We start from the raw sequence: 17,441 nt of genomic DNA on the forward strand, positions 1-17,441 counted from the left end.
TAGTTGTGAGGTGCAGCTGGTTCTGCACTTAGCATGCAGGATTCCAGCCTGGACAGACAGTCTGACTTCGAGGCTTCAACATCTGTGCCAGTAGCCTGAGTGAGATTACAGGGCCCTGCAGACCCTTGGGTCATTCCTGGCCAATGTTTATTGGACACTGACAGAGTGCCCGGCGTTGCACTGAGCGCTTTTGAGGTCTGCTTGGCCCAACTGCAGGTCTGTTATCCCTCCCACCAACCCCGAGAAGTAGTGACTTATCCCCTTATTCCTTCCCTCCATTCTTTTAGTGTTCAGTGATGTCCGTGTTCAGTAATGGTGATGGAATTATTTGTTTTTATTGTTTGTCTTTGTAAGGAGCAGGCCCTGAGAGGTAAAGTGACTTGCCCTAATACTTGGCTGGCGCAGCCATGGCTAGAAATCAGGACTGTGTGCTTCCTGCGCAGACCTGTTGTCTTTCTGGCGTGTTCTCATTGAATGTGCCTCACCTTTTTCTTCCATCTTCTGGAGCATCTCAGTGACCTTCTCACAGGGGCCCCTGCAGGGGAGTGGTTGGTGCTGGGGATAGGAAGGCCCGGCGGCGGTCATGGCCTCCTTTGTGTAGATGAGCGATGCTGGTACCTTTTGGCTGGAAGTTGGTGGTCAGTATGTCTGAGCATGTTTAGGCTTTTCAAAAAGCTTCTCATACTTTCCCGGGGATCTGAAAGAGAAGAAAAGGCGAGGTGAGGCTGTAATTGGTTGGTTGAACTCTTGTGCTCTTAAGTATGCTGATGTCCATGGGACATAGATCTCTCGCGGCCAGCCAGAGAACTCTGATCTCAGCCCTTGCCCCTTTAATTACTTGGATATAGATGTAGAAAGGGTGTTCATACTTGATAAGAAAATGGTAAATACGTTAGGTGTTATAATTGGATTTCCCCACAAGGTCTTGATGGGCCTGGAATGGTAGCTTGAGCTGTCAAGGATTCATTCAGCCTAAGTTAAAATAAAGTTATGCTCTTGGGTAGAAGCAGCCCACTGGGGCACAAAGACGAGATGGAGGCTGTGTGGCTTAGCAATGTGGTGATAGGACCTGTGTGTGGATATTGGTGTCAGGAGCTCAGGTGTGGCTGCCAAAGGGCCTCTGCCAGGAGCCAGTCAGACAGGATGCCTGGCCTGGTGCAGCTTAGTGCCCCATAGGAGCCAACTGTCGCTTGGGGGAATAAATCCCGAGACCTGCAGTTGGGCCAAGCAGGTCTCAGATGCAGAGTTGATGGATGTGCTCTAGCAGCACCTGTGAAACAGACTTTAGGCTTTGGGAGGTTTGTAACTTCATGGTGCTCTTATTGCCAGAACCTCTAGTTTGATCTTAAAATTAAAAAAAATAATGACTGTTGTTTTCGTAAAAATGATACATGACCCTTAATTAAAACACACACACACACACACACACACACAACAAAAAACAAAAAAACTGTGGTCATATAGGAAAATACAAACCAGAACGCAACACATTGGTCCAAATCTCAGCTTCCAGAAATAGGCCATTTGAACGTTGGTAGACAATTTTCCAGATATCTCTCTGCTCATTTTCAGACAGACTTGATAGCTAGAGAAACGTAGAAAGAGGCACTTTTATGATAAGATGTAAAATAAAAATATATTTAATTTTACTTTAACAGAATTGAAACTTAAGTGAAATACTGAAGAAATTGCTGAACTTCAGATGACCAAAAGAAATTAGTTTCTCAGGCATCCCTTTATTTTATTTTATTTTTTAAAGATTTTATTTATTTATTAGAGAGAGACAGAGTGAGCCGGGGGAGGGGCAGGGGGAGAGGGACAAGCAGACTCCCCGCTGAGCAGGGAGCCCAGTGCGGGGGGAGGGGCTCAAGCATCCCTGTAAAGCAGTGGTTCTTTGTTCTAAAGATTTATTTATTTATTTTAGAGAAAGAGAGTGGGCTCCTGCAAGCAGGGGGAGGGGTAGAGAGAGAATCCTCAAGCAGACTTCCCACTGAGTGCAGGGCCTGATGCAGGGCTCCATCCCAGGACCCTAAGATCCTGACCTGAGCTGAAATCAAGAGTCAGACGTTTAACCGACTGAGCCACCCCGGTGCCCCTATTATTGGCATTTAGTGAAGCTGAGGTCAGGGATGGTGCTGAACACCCTACAGTGCACGGAACAGTCCCCCACAGAAAAGAACCGTCTGGCCCGAAATGTCAGTGGTGGCAAGGTTGAGCAACTAACTGTACGCCAGGGTAAGAAACTAAGACCATTCAAATCAGTAGGAAGATGAAATCATCATGTTTTGGCTCAGTTGCCGTCGCAGCCTGTTTTGGTGGGCTTCTGTAATTAGTGGAAGATGAGATGATGAACTTCAGCAGAATTTCTCCCTCCGTTCCTTAAACCGCCAGCTCAGGAGGCAGCAAGTATCACCCCGCAGGTGTTGAGTCTTAGCTCTGTATGTAAACTATTCTGTGCCAAACTCTGCTTCTTTAGCCATGGCTTCTCCTTTTATGGGTTTATTTTGCATCCCCTCTTGCTTGGCTCCTTGATCTTAATATCAATTGAACGTGTCCGTGTAGGGGAGGTATCACGCCCCACTCTGGTTTGCCCCGGTCAGAATTGCACCTGCAGTTTTGAGTTTGTGTCTGAGTACCGCCCTTAAAAGGGGAGAGAGCGATACCTTGCCGTGTCCCCAGGACGCTGCAGGGACGTGAAACACGGTCCTGGGTAGAACATGAACTGCAAATGGGGAGAGAAGGGAAAGCTGGAGGAATGTGCTGGTTTTCCTCAGTTCTTTGAAAAGACTTCCACACGGAAGCGGGGTTGGGCGTCACCCTGAGGGTCCCCAGAAGGTTCAAGCCGGTGCCGCATGGACACAGAGGACACGATGGCAGATAGAGGCTCCCACAGGAGGGTGTTGAGTTCCTTGTGAGCTGAAGTGTGCTGGGGATCCACATGTTGTCATGTCGTGTGTAGGTGCTGGGTTCAAGCCATCAACTGGGTGGCTACACTTCGATAACTTCTCAACCTTGAGATTCTGATGGGTTAGTAATGCTTCCCAGTGGCTGTCAGTCACTGTCCTGGGGAGGAGCGCCAATCACTCTGGTTCCCTCCTCCCTGCCCTTGGGGGATGAGGGTGGGAAAAGCCGTGGCCAGGGTCAGGCGGTTCCGGTCAGAGCCTTAAATGTTCTGCATATCTTGAATTTGGACCCACCATCTGTTACTCAAAAAGTGATCTATCCATGTATGTGTTAGATTCTGCCAAACGTGTTCAAATTGGCGTTTGTAGTATTTACAAGATAACAGGGCCTGAGCACATTCTAAACCCATTTCGGAGCCAATGCATTTATATATAATCTGGGCACCATATCCTAGACTGCAGAGGAAGAGCGCGCACACAGGTTGTTCCCTGTATAATTGGAATTGGGTGTTCTGTTATTGTCTTAATCAGATGTCTATCACAGTGTGCCTTACTGATTGATGACTTTGTTTTGTTGTAGGGGAGCTATCCAGTGTGGGAAGATTTCATAAACAAAGCAGGAAAGCTACAGTCCCAGCTTCGGTAAGTAGAGAAGCATGTCATCCCCAGAAAAATGGCAACATCCTTAGACAGAGGATGGAATAGGACAGACCCAGGATGCAGATTGAGGTTAATTTTGGAAGCATTACAGATACAGAAGCATGTAGTGGGTTCTAATGTGAGCACTGCCACTTCTTACCCCCCGATTCCCATACGTAAAACCGAACTCCTATCTGCTCTACTTCCACAGGAGTTTTGGGAGTCAAATGAGGTATCATATGTAAGGTAATAATGAGCAACATTTATGTAATGTTCACTGTGTGCCAGGCATATGTTAAATTAATTACATCTCACAACCCCAAGGGGTAAGTACAGTTATTATCCTCAATTTACTGATGAAAAAACTAAGGCAACGAGAAGCTAAGTAGCTTGTCCAATGTCACACAGCTAGTAAATGGCAGAGCAGGGATTTGAACCTGAGTCTGGCTGCATAGTCCATTCTGCCCACTGCCTGTCTTTATAAAGAGTTTACAACTTGCTGTTGACTATTGTATAATTCCATGTGTGTGAAATGTCTAGAAAATGCAGATCTGTAGAGACAGATATAGGTTAGTGTTGCCTGGGACTAGGAGAGGAACAGGAGATTGAGTACAAATGGGCAAGAGAAATCTTTTGGGGGTGATGGAAATGTTCTAAAATTGGCTTGTGGTAGTGGTTGCAAAATTCTAACTTTACTAAAAAAATTGTTGAATCACACACCCAAAAAGGGTGAATCTTATGGTATACAAATTATGTCTCAATGAAGCTGCTTAAAAAAGAACAAGATCTAGGGCTGAGCGGCTTTAAGGGGCTATTATTGTTGCCTTGTCTTGTGCTTGCTCATGTATCATTTGATATGAAATAGAAAATTTGTCAGCATCTTCTCGTTACAGCTATATGCTTTTAGTGGGGAGAAGGGCTACCCACTTGGTGGGTGCCCCATGAGAGATGGGACATTTTATTTTATTTTTAAGATTTTATTTATTCATTTGAGACACAGATACAGAGAGAAAGCATGAGCAGGGAGAGAGGCAGAGGGAGAGGGAGAAGCAGGCTCCCCGCTGAGCCAGGAGCCCGATGTGGGGCTCGATCCCAGGACCCTGGGATCATGACCTGAGCCGAAGGCAGACGCTTAACCATCTGAGCCACCCAGGCGCCCCTGGGATGGGACATTTTAAAAAGCAGTAATTTTCATGATTCCCGTTCATGGCATATGGGGGATGACATCAGTTGGTTTGGATGTATGGAGGTGGTTTTCCAGAGGACAAAGCAGGTAGGTGTTTTCTAGGATAAAAAGCCACGTGGATGACATAACCTCTTGGTGCTTTACCCATGGATGTCAGGAGCTGTAGCCATAAGACTGGACATCCATGGCTCCCCTGTAGATCAGAAGAGAGGACCTCCAGAAGGAAGGATCTTTCCTATTCCATTTTGTCAGCTTCGTGGGGCCTGGGATTTCTATCCCATGAACCTAGGATATCCCAAGCTGTGAGTGGTCTTCCAGATGGACAGTCATCTCAGGCATATAGCCCCTTTTCGGCTTGTCAAATCCTTTACCATTTTGGTGCTTAAGAACTTGAACAGACTTTTTAAAAAAGGGGGAACTTGTAAAGGTTTTCTGTTGGGCCAGCTCCAACCTCCTCTCTCTGAATGCAAGGAGCTACACCTACCCTCCATCCTGTAGGAGGTCCCTCCTGGAATAAACCAGAAAAACATTTGAGTACCCCTCCCCCGCCACCCTGCCTCATTTCTTTTCTGACTGCATTTAATTGTCTGGCAGCCTTTCAGGGTTGACCAAGGAGAAGATGCTCTCTTCCCCTTCTACCAAAGAGGAAGCTAAAACTTAAAGTAATTATTTATTTAGCACAGCTAATCAGTTACAATGAAACTTAAAGCAATCTTTTTTTTTTTAAAGATTTATTTATTTATTTTAGAAAGAGCGTGGGGGAGGGGCAGAGGGAGAGAGAGACCTGAAGCTGACTCCCCGCTGAGCACAGAGCCTGACAGGGGGCTCGATCCCAGGACCCCTGAGATTATGATCTGAGCTGAAATCAAGAGTCAGCTGCTTAACCAACTGAGCCACCCACGCGCCCCAAAACTTAAAGCAATCTTATCCCCATTGGTACAAAGAACATTTTATATATTTTATTCACAACGTTTAGGCCTCCTGAGGACAGGGACCATTTCTTTATTTTGTCAAACTAGGAGTACCCAGCTGAGAGCCTCCTGCACATGGTTTAGTTTTCAGTAGTAAAGAAAGGATGAGAAGCCCGTAGGAGAGGCGAATAAGCTTGGAGTGTGTACGCTGAATCACTGCTCGGTGCTGTGGGCGCATGCATGGTGGCTCAGCCCCGTCAGAGAACCAGGATGTCTCATGACGACAGCAGACAATGAAATAGGACTCACTGGAGGGCAGTGGTTAAAAGCTCCTGATTCCGCACACTTGACCGCCATCCTCCTTTTCAGGGGAGCCCGTGTAGCAAGGCACCTCTACAGCTGGCTCATTAAATTGGGATGATCAGCATTGACTTGAACGAGAATCAATCCAGCCATTGTGTCAGATATTAATTGTCAATCAGAATGAATTATGTATAAATCCCAGGATGTTTGATAAAGCTAACTTTTCCAGGGTTTGCATTTGATGTCAACTCTTTGAAAAATACACTTCAGAGGGGCTTTTTTCTTTCAGTTTTGTTCTGTGTGTCTTTTTTTTTTTTTTTAATTTGAGCAGAATATTTTCTTGCTCTACCGGACAATATCAGGCTTCATTCTGCAGTTTGGCGCTAAGGGACTGTGGCCCGGGTTTTCCTGGAGACCACTCCCAGCACCTTCCAGAACCTTCTGTGTCAGAGCTACTGTTGCTGAGGTATAGGGTTCCTTTCTTCAGTTCCATCTTGAAGTCCTTCCTTTCTAGTCCTTATTCTCATGTTCTTCCTTCTACAGCTTTGCGTTCTTAGGAATGCTGAGCAAAGACTAGATTCATATGTGAGAAACTTGGAAATGCACTTCAGGCTCCACGCTGGATTGTGAAGTCCATGTGTGCGAGTCCTGGGGCTGGCTTGTGTGTTGTAGGCCCAGGTCCTCGTGGGTAGCGGAGCTTATCTAACTTCACTGGATGACGTCTTGGGATCACAGTGCTAGGAACCGGTAGACCACAGAGTTCTCAAGAGGATGTGAAGAACTCAAAATAATTTCTAGGACAGCAGATGACTGTAGTGACTTCTCCTCAGTCTCAAGGAATTCAGAAGATGCAGTCGAGATAGCATTCTAAGGTTGAAAAAATAGTCTGTTTCATTATAAGTGGGATTTAGGGGGAAAAGTCACACAGCTAGGATCTTGTCCTGCAGCAGATGAGCACGGGACTGTGCATCCTGCCAGGCTACATCCATTCCAATTCTGAGATGAACTGGTGATTTTTGAAAGTCACTCTGAACTTGTCTCCATTTTCCCAACTCTAATATGAAGTATTTGAAGCAGAGGCTCTCTCTCTAAGATTCCATCTCCCAGTCCACATAGAGATGCTGTTTGCCTATTCTAAAATGAATTTCACCTGTACCATTTCTAGTTTTTAATGTTTTTCTTTTAGGTTAGAAACACCTGTCTTTCCTCCTTTGTGAAATTTGGCCCAGTAATTATGTCATCAGGTGGAACAGGATGGGAGGAATTGCCCACAATTACTGACCAGCCCCGAATGCACTGGGTATTTTCGGGAGAGAGTGCTAATATGGGGAGAAATGCTTCCTGAGCAAACAAGGGGGCCTGCCAAGCCCGTGCCTGTCCACGTCCAGTTGAGTCATTTCTCCCAGAAGGTTGCATTCCGTTCCCTGCAGAGGTGTTAACCCTTTAGCTGTAATGAACTTGCATGAGACATTCCTCATGTTTTTGTTCTCTGTTTGCATTTTAGGACCACAGTAGTAGCAGCGGCTGCCTTCTTGGACGCCTTTCAGAAAGTGGCTGACATGGCGACCAACACACGTGGTAAGCAGATGGAGGGACGGCTTCCAGCGCGAACCGAATGCAGCATGTGGGCTCTTACCCTTGGGTGGCTTCACGGGGAGCTACGGCTGAAGTTATCAGAGCTTAGCTGACTCACGGTTTTAACTTCCTAGAAAACTCTGTGGGATTCCCCATATTGGAAGTTGCAGACAGTCCTCCAGATAACGAAGCATGTGAGAGGGGGCGTGAAAAGTAGAGAAAAGGAGGCACGGTTTGTGTGGGAGGGGGCCTGGTGTGTGGTGTGGGTCACTTTTAATGACGTGCTGGTTGCCGAGCCTGGAACCGTGTGTTTGGTTGCCGTCCTTCCCTCCTCACACGGGTTGTCTGTCCTAAGGTTTTCCTTATTCCCTTGTGGAGAGGGAAGCGGCGAGAATGATCAGATAGAGCATTTTTCTGCAAGGATCCCTTGTGTAAGTCGTGTCCTCTTGTGTTGGATCTGTGTGTCTCCCACACTGGATGGCAAACCCCTTGAGACTATGACGTATTCATGTCGGAACTCCCCCAAAATGGTGCCTAGCACATAGCAGGTGTTTAAAAGGTTTATTAAATCAATGAACAAAGGGAAATCTTGTGCAACTTTTTAATAGTTTCAGTGACTAGAATAAAAACATGAGAGGTAGAAAGAGAAAATGAAGCTCCCCTATCCACCGCCATTGTCAGAAAGACAACATCACCCAGAACATGGAGACCCCTGTTCAAAGGGGGGGTGCTTTCCTTTTCATTCCCAGGCAGGGAAGCTCTCCTGCCTCTTTTTTTTTTTTTTGCCTTATTTTTCTGGGTCTGCTTGTATACTGTCTGTTCATTGTCATGGTAACACTGGAAAACATGGGTATTGGGGGTGAGTTTTGGGGGGTTGCTGTCAGTCCCACGAGGGTTTAGCTTCTCTGAAACACATGATGGATACCTCCAGCGGGTTTCAGTTGGTACCCCTTTACCATCGGTGTCTAATTAAATATTCAAATGAATTTGCAGTGAGGATACTTCTCATTCATTCAAGAAACTTGAGAACTGCTAATATTTTAGGTACTATTATGGGACCACAAAAATCAATATATTATTTATTCTTCGTGTCCTGGAGGGGTTTGCAATTGAGTGGGGGGTAGGGAGGAGATGTGTGAATAGAGAATTTAGCGGTAGAAGTAATATGTTTAGTACAGTAATAGTAGTAGAGAAGCGTGCTGGGGGAATACAGAAAAGTGAGCAATTAGCTCAGCTCAGGGAGTCGAGGTTCTCCCAGGGGAGGTAATATTTCCCCTTATTTCCAAGATGCCAACGGTGTTTCGAAAGGTTCCCTAGGAGAATGGGATGGAGGCACTAGAGCAGTGGTTGGAAGGACTTGATCTGGTTTGTCAGCTTGATAGGGGTCTTAATTCGTATCTTAATCCCATAAAAAGTTCTTACATAGTCGACATGTGTCCATTGTACTCTTTTTACTTGGATATTATAAAGATTCTGCAACATTTAACCCAACCATCACCACTGTTAGTGTTTTTGAGTCTATTTTCAAATAGTCTATTTCAGTGGTCTTGGGAACTGGGCTTGTCAGTCACACTGATGTCTTTCTAGAATGGCCATCAGAACGTGTCTTCCTTAAAAGAATGGCTTTACTATTTGAAAGGACAGAGATCACTGGCGTTGCATTTTTGAGACTCTGTGATTCTTAATAAGTTTTTTATATTTTCTCTTTTCTTTTTTAATTTTTTAATATTTTGTTTTTTTAAAGTTTTTTTTTTTTTTTTTAAGATGTTATTTATTTATTTGACAGAGACACAGCGAGAGAGGGAACACAGGCAGCGGGGAGTGGGAGAGGGAGAAGCAGGCTTCCCACTGAGCAGGGAGCCCGATGCGGGGCTCGATCCCAGGACCTTGAGATCATGACCTGAGCCGAAGGCAGACGCTTAACGACTGAGCCACCCAGGCGCCCCAAGTTTTTTATATTTTCATATTTAATTATTGATGGGACCCTCAAGGATGGAGGAGAGCAGCATCCCTCAAGTTCCCGTAATTGCCGACAGCAGGAACTGGGGTTTCTGCAGAGGCTGCTCCCTGGAGTGGCTCTCGGTGGGAAAGCAGAGGGCCTGCAAGTCTCATGGCTTCAGGGAGGACAAACAGAGCAACTGTCTGTGGGAAAAGAAACCAGAATAGCCTCTCTGTGGCGGTGATGGAGGTGGAGTCGCAGCTTGGAGGTGAAGAACTTGACAAAAGACAATGTCACAGTGAACAGACCCCTGCTTTGATGTATTTTTAAACCACTTGATTTCAGGTCATTTTTAGCGATGCCAGAATAACTTTACATCTCGCGATCTCTAGAAATCCCTGTGCACTGGGGGGAGAAAGAACTTTCTCTTGAGGGTGAGAACTCTCACATGATCTAAAAAGGGTATGGTTGATACAAAGAAGGTATATTTCATAGAGGTGATAAGAGAGAAACACGAAGGCACTTCTTGTATGGTCAACAAGCATCAGAAGTGATTTTTATTAAGTTATTTTTAACTTAAAAATGGAAAAACCTAGACCATGCGCTTTTGTTTAAAAAATTCATATAACAAAGTCTGTAAAGTAAAATCCACCCTCCCAGTGCCCCCTGGCAGGGATTGGGTTGAGCGTCATTTATAGACTTTTTTTTTGCGTGTATAAACACGTCTGGGAGGAAGAAAGCTAGTTGCAGAACGATGTGTAGAATGGTACGTGGAGTAAAGTACTTCTGGATGATCTAAAGGTAGCCCCTAAGGAACACGTTCCCGTGCTTTTACTACACGGTACGTTACAGTTACCTTTCCATGTCCATACCTGTGGATCGGCCTCATTCTTTGTAGCGCCCAAACAGAATTTCATTGTCTGGATACAGCACGGTTTCAGCATTCTGCTGTTGATGGAAATTTAGGATATCTCTCATTTATTTGCTGTTTCAAGCCATGCAGCAGTTAATGCCCATATATACATCCTTTGGGAGATCTGTGTGTAATCTCTTTTTAAAAGTGTGTGCATCTCCACGGAAACGGTCTGTAGAAATTGCTTCAAACTGTTTTGGTCAGCAGCAAATATATTTGGACTTAAGCTTATTAAAGGCTGTGACTCTATATGGTTTGCAGATTGATATCTACCCTCTGCAAAAGTCCAGTTTTTTGTGTTTTTTGTTTGTTTGTTTGTTTTTGCTTAGAGCTTTTGGATGTATTTTTTGAGTCCTTGCTCAATGTGATAGAAGGGAATTTAAGTGCATCTCTTTTGGGCAGGCATCCAGAATCTCAAGTTAGCATGTCTCTGGTTTCCAAAATATTAGCATTCCATATTGTTTCCCAAAGCTCTGAAATTCCTTTGTCCTTCTTAGCTAATATTTTGCACTAGCTATTAACACAATTTATTTAGGAAAAACTTTTAAAGCTATTCACCATAAGAGCAAAATTAATGTAGTCATTACGTAACTTGTTAAATAGGATGTGGAAATATGTTAGAACTCTATTTTGTTCATTATACAAATGCGTATAAGTTGCTATTATAATGTGTGTATTTAGATTAATAATTAAACCATAATGGAATTTAAGAGTTTGTTAGCACCATAATCCATAATACAGTTTCATATTTTGTTGATTGTGCACTCTGGAATGAATATACAGTTTGTATTTAGCATGAAAGTATACCTTTTCCCATATTACTGACCACAAAGAGTTAGTGTCTAGGCATTTGCTATGCATGGAATGCCAGACTTTGTGGAGCAGAGTCCCCATCTTCTTCGTGTCCATGATGGACCAGCAAACGACCTGTCATTGGAGTTGAGAAATGTTGGACTGACTGGTATGCAGTTGTCTGAGTTACTTAAAAAAAAAAAAAAAAAAGAAAAAGAAAAAAAAACTAAGGGGGTTGGGATGGAGGGCATCTTAGCTCTGGACAGCAGAAGCACCTCTTGGGGAATAGGATTCCTGCACCTGTGAGCACGTCCTTGCACACTGGGCCCTGCCTCCTGTTTGACTGGAAGGCAGGGGTACTGAGCTGATGAAACCCTCTGCCTTAGTCAGCACTGGCCCTTTGCACCACCGCATTGTTTGGTTGTGTCCACAAGGGCCTTTGAAGAGCATAATGCTGTGTGACTTTCATTTCTGGCTGCCTCTGTGTGCCTATGTAATTACTTTATAGCTTTGAAAAACCATCTCAGGGCTGTTTAGATAATGATACACCAAACCCAGAGTGAGGAGTTTAAGATTTTATGAAGAAAGGAAATGGATCCCCAGCCGACTAGATCATCTTTAATGTCCAGAAGCCTTTGTACATCACTTTAAAAGAGTGGGCATGGTTTCGACGTTGGAAATCATGACAACTAACCTTTATTGAATAGTAATGCGGGCCGGGCTCTGTTCTAAGAGCATCACATATGCTGAGTCTGTTCTCATAACGTGAGATACGGTGCTTGTGATCTCCATTTTAGGTGATGAAGTCAGGATAAAGAGAACTTAACCTAAACCAAGGTTACATGGCCAGTAAGTGGTAAAAGGAGTCTGGCCCAGAGCCTAGATTTTAACCATTAAGTTACAATTCCTTATGTAAGGAGCTCCTGGATTTAGTATAAGCTTATATTTGCTTTTAAAGTTACTTGATCCTGAATGCATTAGAAGAATCTGTGTGGCACCTTGGAGTAACCTAGATTGGGAACTGTGATGCCTGGGTTTGTCTTCTGGTTTTGCCAACTAGGCAGCCCCTCCATCCCCCGCCCCTTATCCAAGGGGGATACTATCCAAGACCTCACTGGATGCCTGAAACTGGGGATTGTCCCGAACGCTTTACATACTGTTTTTTTCTATATGTATATACCTATGATAAAGTTTAATTTATAAATTAGGCTCAGTAAGAGATTAACAACAAAAAGTAATAATAAAATAGACCAATCATAACAATATGGTATAAAAATTATGTGAATGTGGTCTTTCTATTTCTCAAAACATCTTCTTGTGATGATGAGAGATGATAAAATGCCTACGTGATGAGGTGAAGTGAGGGGAATGACGAAGACACCATGACATAGCGTTGGGCTCCTGTTGGACCTTCTGACGATTTGTCAGGAGGAGGGTCAGCTGCTTCCACACCACAGTTGACTGTGGGTAACTGACACCACAGAAAGCAAAACCACAGATAAGGAGGGGACTACTGTATATTTCACTTTTCAGGGCTTTAATTTCCCCAACTCTCAAAGGGGTTTTCCCAGGACACAGAGTCCTAAATGATCATGAGGAACCTTTCTCGGCTCTAATATTTTATGATTTGAAAAATCTCGTTGGCCCTATTAAGTCCATAAAATATGAATGAAGTTGGACGTCCAAATTCTCTCCCCTAGGTTATCTTTAGACTTTCCAGTTTTTGCCCTGGAGACAAAGGAGTAGCGGAAGCAACGTTAAGCATGGGATTATGGAGAGAGGGAGGGTTAGAAGAGAAAAATCAAGGCCCCCCCTCAGACCTGCAGCGTGCGTTTGAGGAGGGCAGGTGGAAGCTGGAACGTTTAGGACCGCCCGCGAGGTCCAGTTGGCCAGAGGTGCACTTTCTTCAGCAAGCCTGGATTGCCGAGGTTCTGTGCTTTGGTGAAGAAAGTCTCCGGGGCTTACATTGGATAAAGCAGTAGTGGTTCTTGCAAATAGTGATGTGGAGCTTTTAGTCTGGGCCAGTAGTGGTTCTTGCAAATAGTGATGTGTTTTTAGTGTATGTTACACGTTTTTAGTATACATTTTGTTAAATGCTGTGGTCTCCAGATATGACTGCGTGGATCATAATCGCTCAGGAAGTTGGTTTTAAAATACAGATTTCAGGGATGCCTGGGTGGCTCAGTCGGTTAAGCGTCTGCCTTCCGCTCAGGTCGCGGATCCCAGGGTCCTGGGATTGAGTCCCACGTGGGGGGGCTCCCTGCTCAGTGGGGGTGTCTGCTTCTCCCTCTGCCCCTCCCCCCTGCTCCTGCGCGCTCTCGCTTGCGCTCTCTTGCTCTCTCTCACACTGCTCTCTTTCAAATAAATAAAACCTTTTTTTAAAAAAAATACAGATTTCAGGGCCCTGCCTTGTATCTGTGGAATCAGATGGGTGTGGGTAGGACCTGGGAATCTCAGATTTTTTAAAGTTCCTCGGGAGATTTTACTCCCCGGCGAGGTTTGTGCCTCTTGCCTAAGCCACCTGTCCAGCGGCATCTCCGCCAGTGGCTGGCACTTGCACCCATAGAGAAATGCTCCTGGCTCCCTGAAGCCCTTAAATCCTTTGACCCTGTCTGCTTGCATGTGTGTGCATTCCACACCTGGAATGTCCTTCTCCCTCCGCCCCCTGTCCGCCCCCTTTAGATGCTCGAGGATTTGCTGCTTGTTTTCCAAGAGCCAGGTTAGCAGTCGCGTCACTGATGATACCGATGGTCACCAGGTAGAGGGAGACTTCGGGCCTCAGGGCCTCTGCGGCACGTGCTTCTGGCTCCCTGTGTCGTCCCCGGCTCTGTACTAGGATGCAGGCCCCTCCAGGACAGGCCTGCATCCAGCTCCTCTCTGAGGAGCCGGGGCACCTAGATGCTCAGTGGCTCTCTGGCATTTGGCAAAGTGCAGACAATGTTTGATGAATGAATGAATGAGCGTATACAGCAGTGAGCACACTAGCGTGGTCCTCAGTGGATCCGGGTGAGGAAGGCTGTCATCCCTGGGGGCAGAAAGCTGGTGGGATGGGATCTTGGTTGGATTCCATATGGGGGTTCAGAACTTACATTGTGGTGACCCCTCTCCCTGAGGTCCAGTCTGGTGTGGAATGTGTGACTTCTTATTTCTTGTAGCTGAAGAGGGCCGAGTAATTTCATGATGCAGGCACAGGAAGGGGCAGGTGGGTGAATGGCTGGGCCCAGGGAAGAGAGAGAATCTTCCCTTCTCGGGGAGGAGGTGCTGGGAAGCTGTTCCGAGAGGCAGCCAGACTGGTTTTGTTTGCCCCTGAGTTTTATTTTAAATAGGTGGTTTGAGATTTCACTGGCCCTTAACTTCTGGCTTGACTTTGGTGTTCAGGTCAGACTCTTTCATGTAATCAGAGCCTTATGATTTCTACCTAGGAAGCTCCTCAGCCACAAACTGGGGGGTGGGGGGGTTATTTAAAAAAAATCATAAGTAAGGTCCTTCTCACAGGCCTGGAACTGTATATTCTAGTTAAAGGAATGTCGACAAATCCATTCACTGATTCAAAATAAAAGGTTCTAAAACAGCAATCTGCTCATCTCTAGATATGACGGTAGATCATGAATGGTTATTTTTGGTTATTGTCTTTGAGATTTTTTTGCCTTTAGGAAAAGAGAGAACTTAAAAGTCTTTGGGAAACAAGCTCAGTTGTGTGTTTTTTTTTTTAAGAGCTTAGTTTGTTTTGAAAACTTCAAGGGTCGTGTATTAATTTTTCTGATGATCTTATTCTGAGGATTTACCAGATAATAGGAGAGAAAGGAGTCTAGCATAAAGCATCTTCTGGAGCCTTGGAGAGGGAGTTTTATGGAAACCTGGCAGGGGTTAATTTTGCTTAGAGCCTGTATATAGCCATAATAGGGGCACCTTAGCTCTGATTTCCTGGAGCCTGGCACATCTTAGGTGCCCAGGAAACAGTTGCTGAGATATTAAAAAAAATTTTCTAAAGTGAAACACTTCATAGCTTGCAGGGTGGATGGACCAGCAGCTGTATTCTCTCATATTTTTAAACACGAGTCTAGGTATGCTGGATGGAAGATGACCTAGAAACTCTCCATTGCTTTTCATTTGCAGGGTTTTGAACTTGACTTCTTGATTTTGATTCCCATGAATTATGCTGAGGAACCCCTAGGCACATTGTGCCCTGCTGGTAGTTAGATTTTGAAAAGTCTCACTGGTGTGATGTTGGCAGGTGTGGGGAGTAAGAACAGAGATATGAAGAATAAGAACATTTGTATTTGGTTCAAGTGGGAAATTGGCCGGGCAAAGAAAAAGTCACCTTTTTCTCCCATTTCTTTTTTTGTTTTCCCTTTAATTGCAGGCCCAGTGCCAGGACTTGACAGGAGCTGTGTATGCTGTGGGGTCCTGGCCCTGTGGAGCTTTTAGTCTGGGCCAGGCTGTTCTGTGAAATGCTGGAAATGTTCTGCGTTTTCACTGTCCAATATGGTAGTTACTCGCCACAGGTGGTTTTTGGAGCACCTGAAATGTGGCTAGTGTAACTGAAGAACTGAATTCCTAATTTTTTACATTTTAATTAATTTTAATTATATGTAACTTACAACTTTGCTGAGGGCTGTTTGTACCACAATCTGGGATAGTAGCTTCAGGAATTTCCATCAGCTTCTCAAGCCACTCCATGCTGAAATGTGTACGTGTGTAGGAGTACATATCCATCTATTTTTGTATTTTAATACCTGTCATAGTCTCAATCTTACATGAAGTACAAATAAAAAATTTGTAACTTGTTGCTTTTTATAATAATATTTAAGCTAAAAAGTGTGCCTATTATGTAAACCGCTTCAGGATATAAATTCTCCATCTCCTAGAGAGATTTTGGAGTTGTCTTTGACCTACAAAGGGATGACATAAAAACATAATGCCTTTTTAAGTGGGTTCATAAATGCATACCTGCTTGTGGGTTTCACTGTTTTGATGCTTTTCCACTCTGATAGACCTTGAGTCATTTTAACTCATTACCACAATACAATTAAGCTTACACATTCTGCTTGGGATAAAACAACTTTTTAAAAATTGGCCCCATGGTGAGGGGGCGGGGGCGCTGTCATTTAAGCGTCTGACTCTTGATTTTGGCTCAGGTCATGATCTCAGGGTCCTGGGATTGAGCCCCACTTGGGCTCTGCGCTCCGAGGGGAGTTTGAGGATTCTCTCTCTCCTTCTGCCCCTCCCCCTGCTCACATGCCTGCAATCTTTCTTTCTCTCTCTCAAATAAATAAATCTTTAAAAAAATGAAAGTGGCCCTATGAAGGTGAAGTTTGTCTTACCATTTTCCATTTTTTATTTTTTAATTTAATTTAATTTTTTAAAGATTTTATTTATTTATTTGACAGAGACACAGTGAGAAAGGGAACACAAGCAGGGGGAGTGGGAGAGGGAGAAGCAGGCTTCCCGCTGAGCAGGGAGCCAGATGTGGGGCTTGATCCCAGGACCCTGGGATCATGACCTGAGCCAAAGGCAGACGCTTAACGACTGAGCCACCCAGGCGCCCTCCATTTTCCACTTTTTAAACGTGATTATTTTTTGGTTCGCTTGATATGAAATTCAGACTTGGTGTTGAGTCTAGCCTAGTAAGGAGGCATGTGTATTTTAAACTTTTTTTTCTTTTACAAATCACACTGTAGGTAAGGACAAGAAATAAAGGAATTCATATGTTTATTAAATATATTTTATAAATTTTAAAAAATCTTCCCTTTTCCCCCTCTGTTTTTTGGTTGTAGGAGTTCAGAGGTGGGTGTTAACATATGCAATTATTTTGGTGGGCAAATTTGTATATTCCAGGAGATTGGGATCTTCTGAACTGGGCATTACTGGTGATAGAATGAAATCCGTCCTTTCTGATCCCATTGATCTTTTCTTAATGTTAAAACTGATGCTTGACCAGCAGTACTGTTCCCCGCTCTACAGGTGGCCTTTTCTTACTGATGTTTGGTTGGGTGGCAACAGTTGCCTGCGACGAACCACCTTCACTGTGGTTCGCCAGTGTCCCGCCTGTGCCGTGTTTGACTTTTCGCTCTTTTCCTGAAATGACACTTGCAACGGCGGTTATTGTGCTTTGGCCTGAAAGGCACGAACATGAGTCCCACTTGAACGTAAGCCTACCTGGGTGTCCGGAGCAGGATGTCACCAGAATCCTGAAATCCCGTACGTAACAGGGAGAGCTGGGGATGTCCGAATTCCACCCCGGAGCCCGTGTGTCCTGCTAAGGCTTGTCCCACCACTA

At 44.6% G+C, this 17,441-nt stretch overlaps 1 protein-coding gene across 8 annotated transcripts in view; it reads left to right on the forward strand.

Annotated features, from left to right (window-relative positions):
* Positions 1–17,441, forward strand: part of MTSS1 (MTSS I-BAR domain containing 1) — a 160,007-nt gene that overhangs the window by 20,315 nt on the left and 122,251 nt on the right. For all 8 annotated transcript variants that reach the window (XM_078072024.1, XM_078072028.1, XM_078072030.1 and 5 more), the window contains exons 2-3: positions 3,484–3,545; positions 7,447–7,520. In XM_078072024.1, coding sequence (XP_077928150.1) covers positions 3,484–3,545; positions 7,447–7,520 — 136 coding nt within the window. The remainder of the gene's footprint in view (positions 1–3,483; positions 3,546–7,446; positions 7,521–17,441) is intronic.

Source organism: Halichoerus grypus, chromosome 5, assembly GCF_964656455.1.
Source record: "Halichoerus grypus chromosome 5, mHalGry1.hap1.1, whole genome shotgun sequence".
NCBI lineage: Eukaryota > Metazoa > Chordata > Mammalia > Carnivora > Phocidae > Halichoerus > Halichoerus grypus.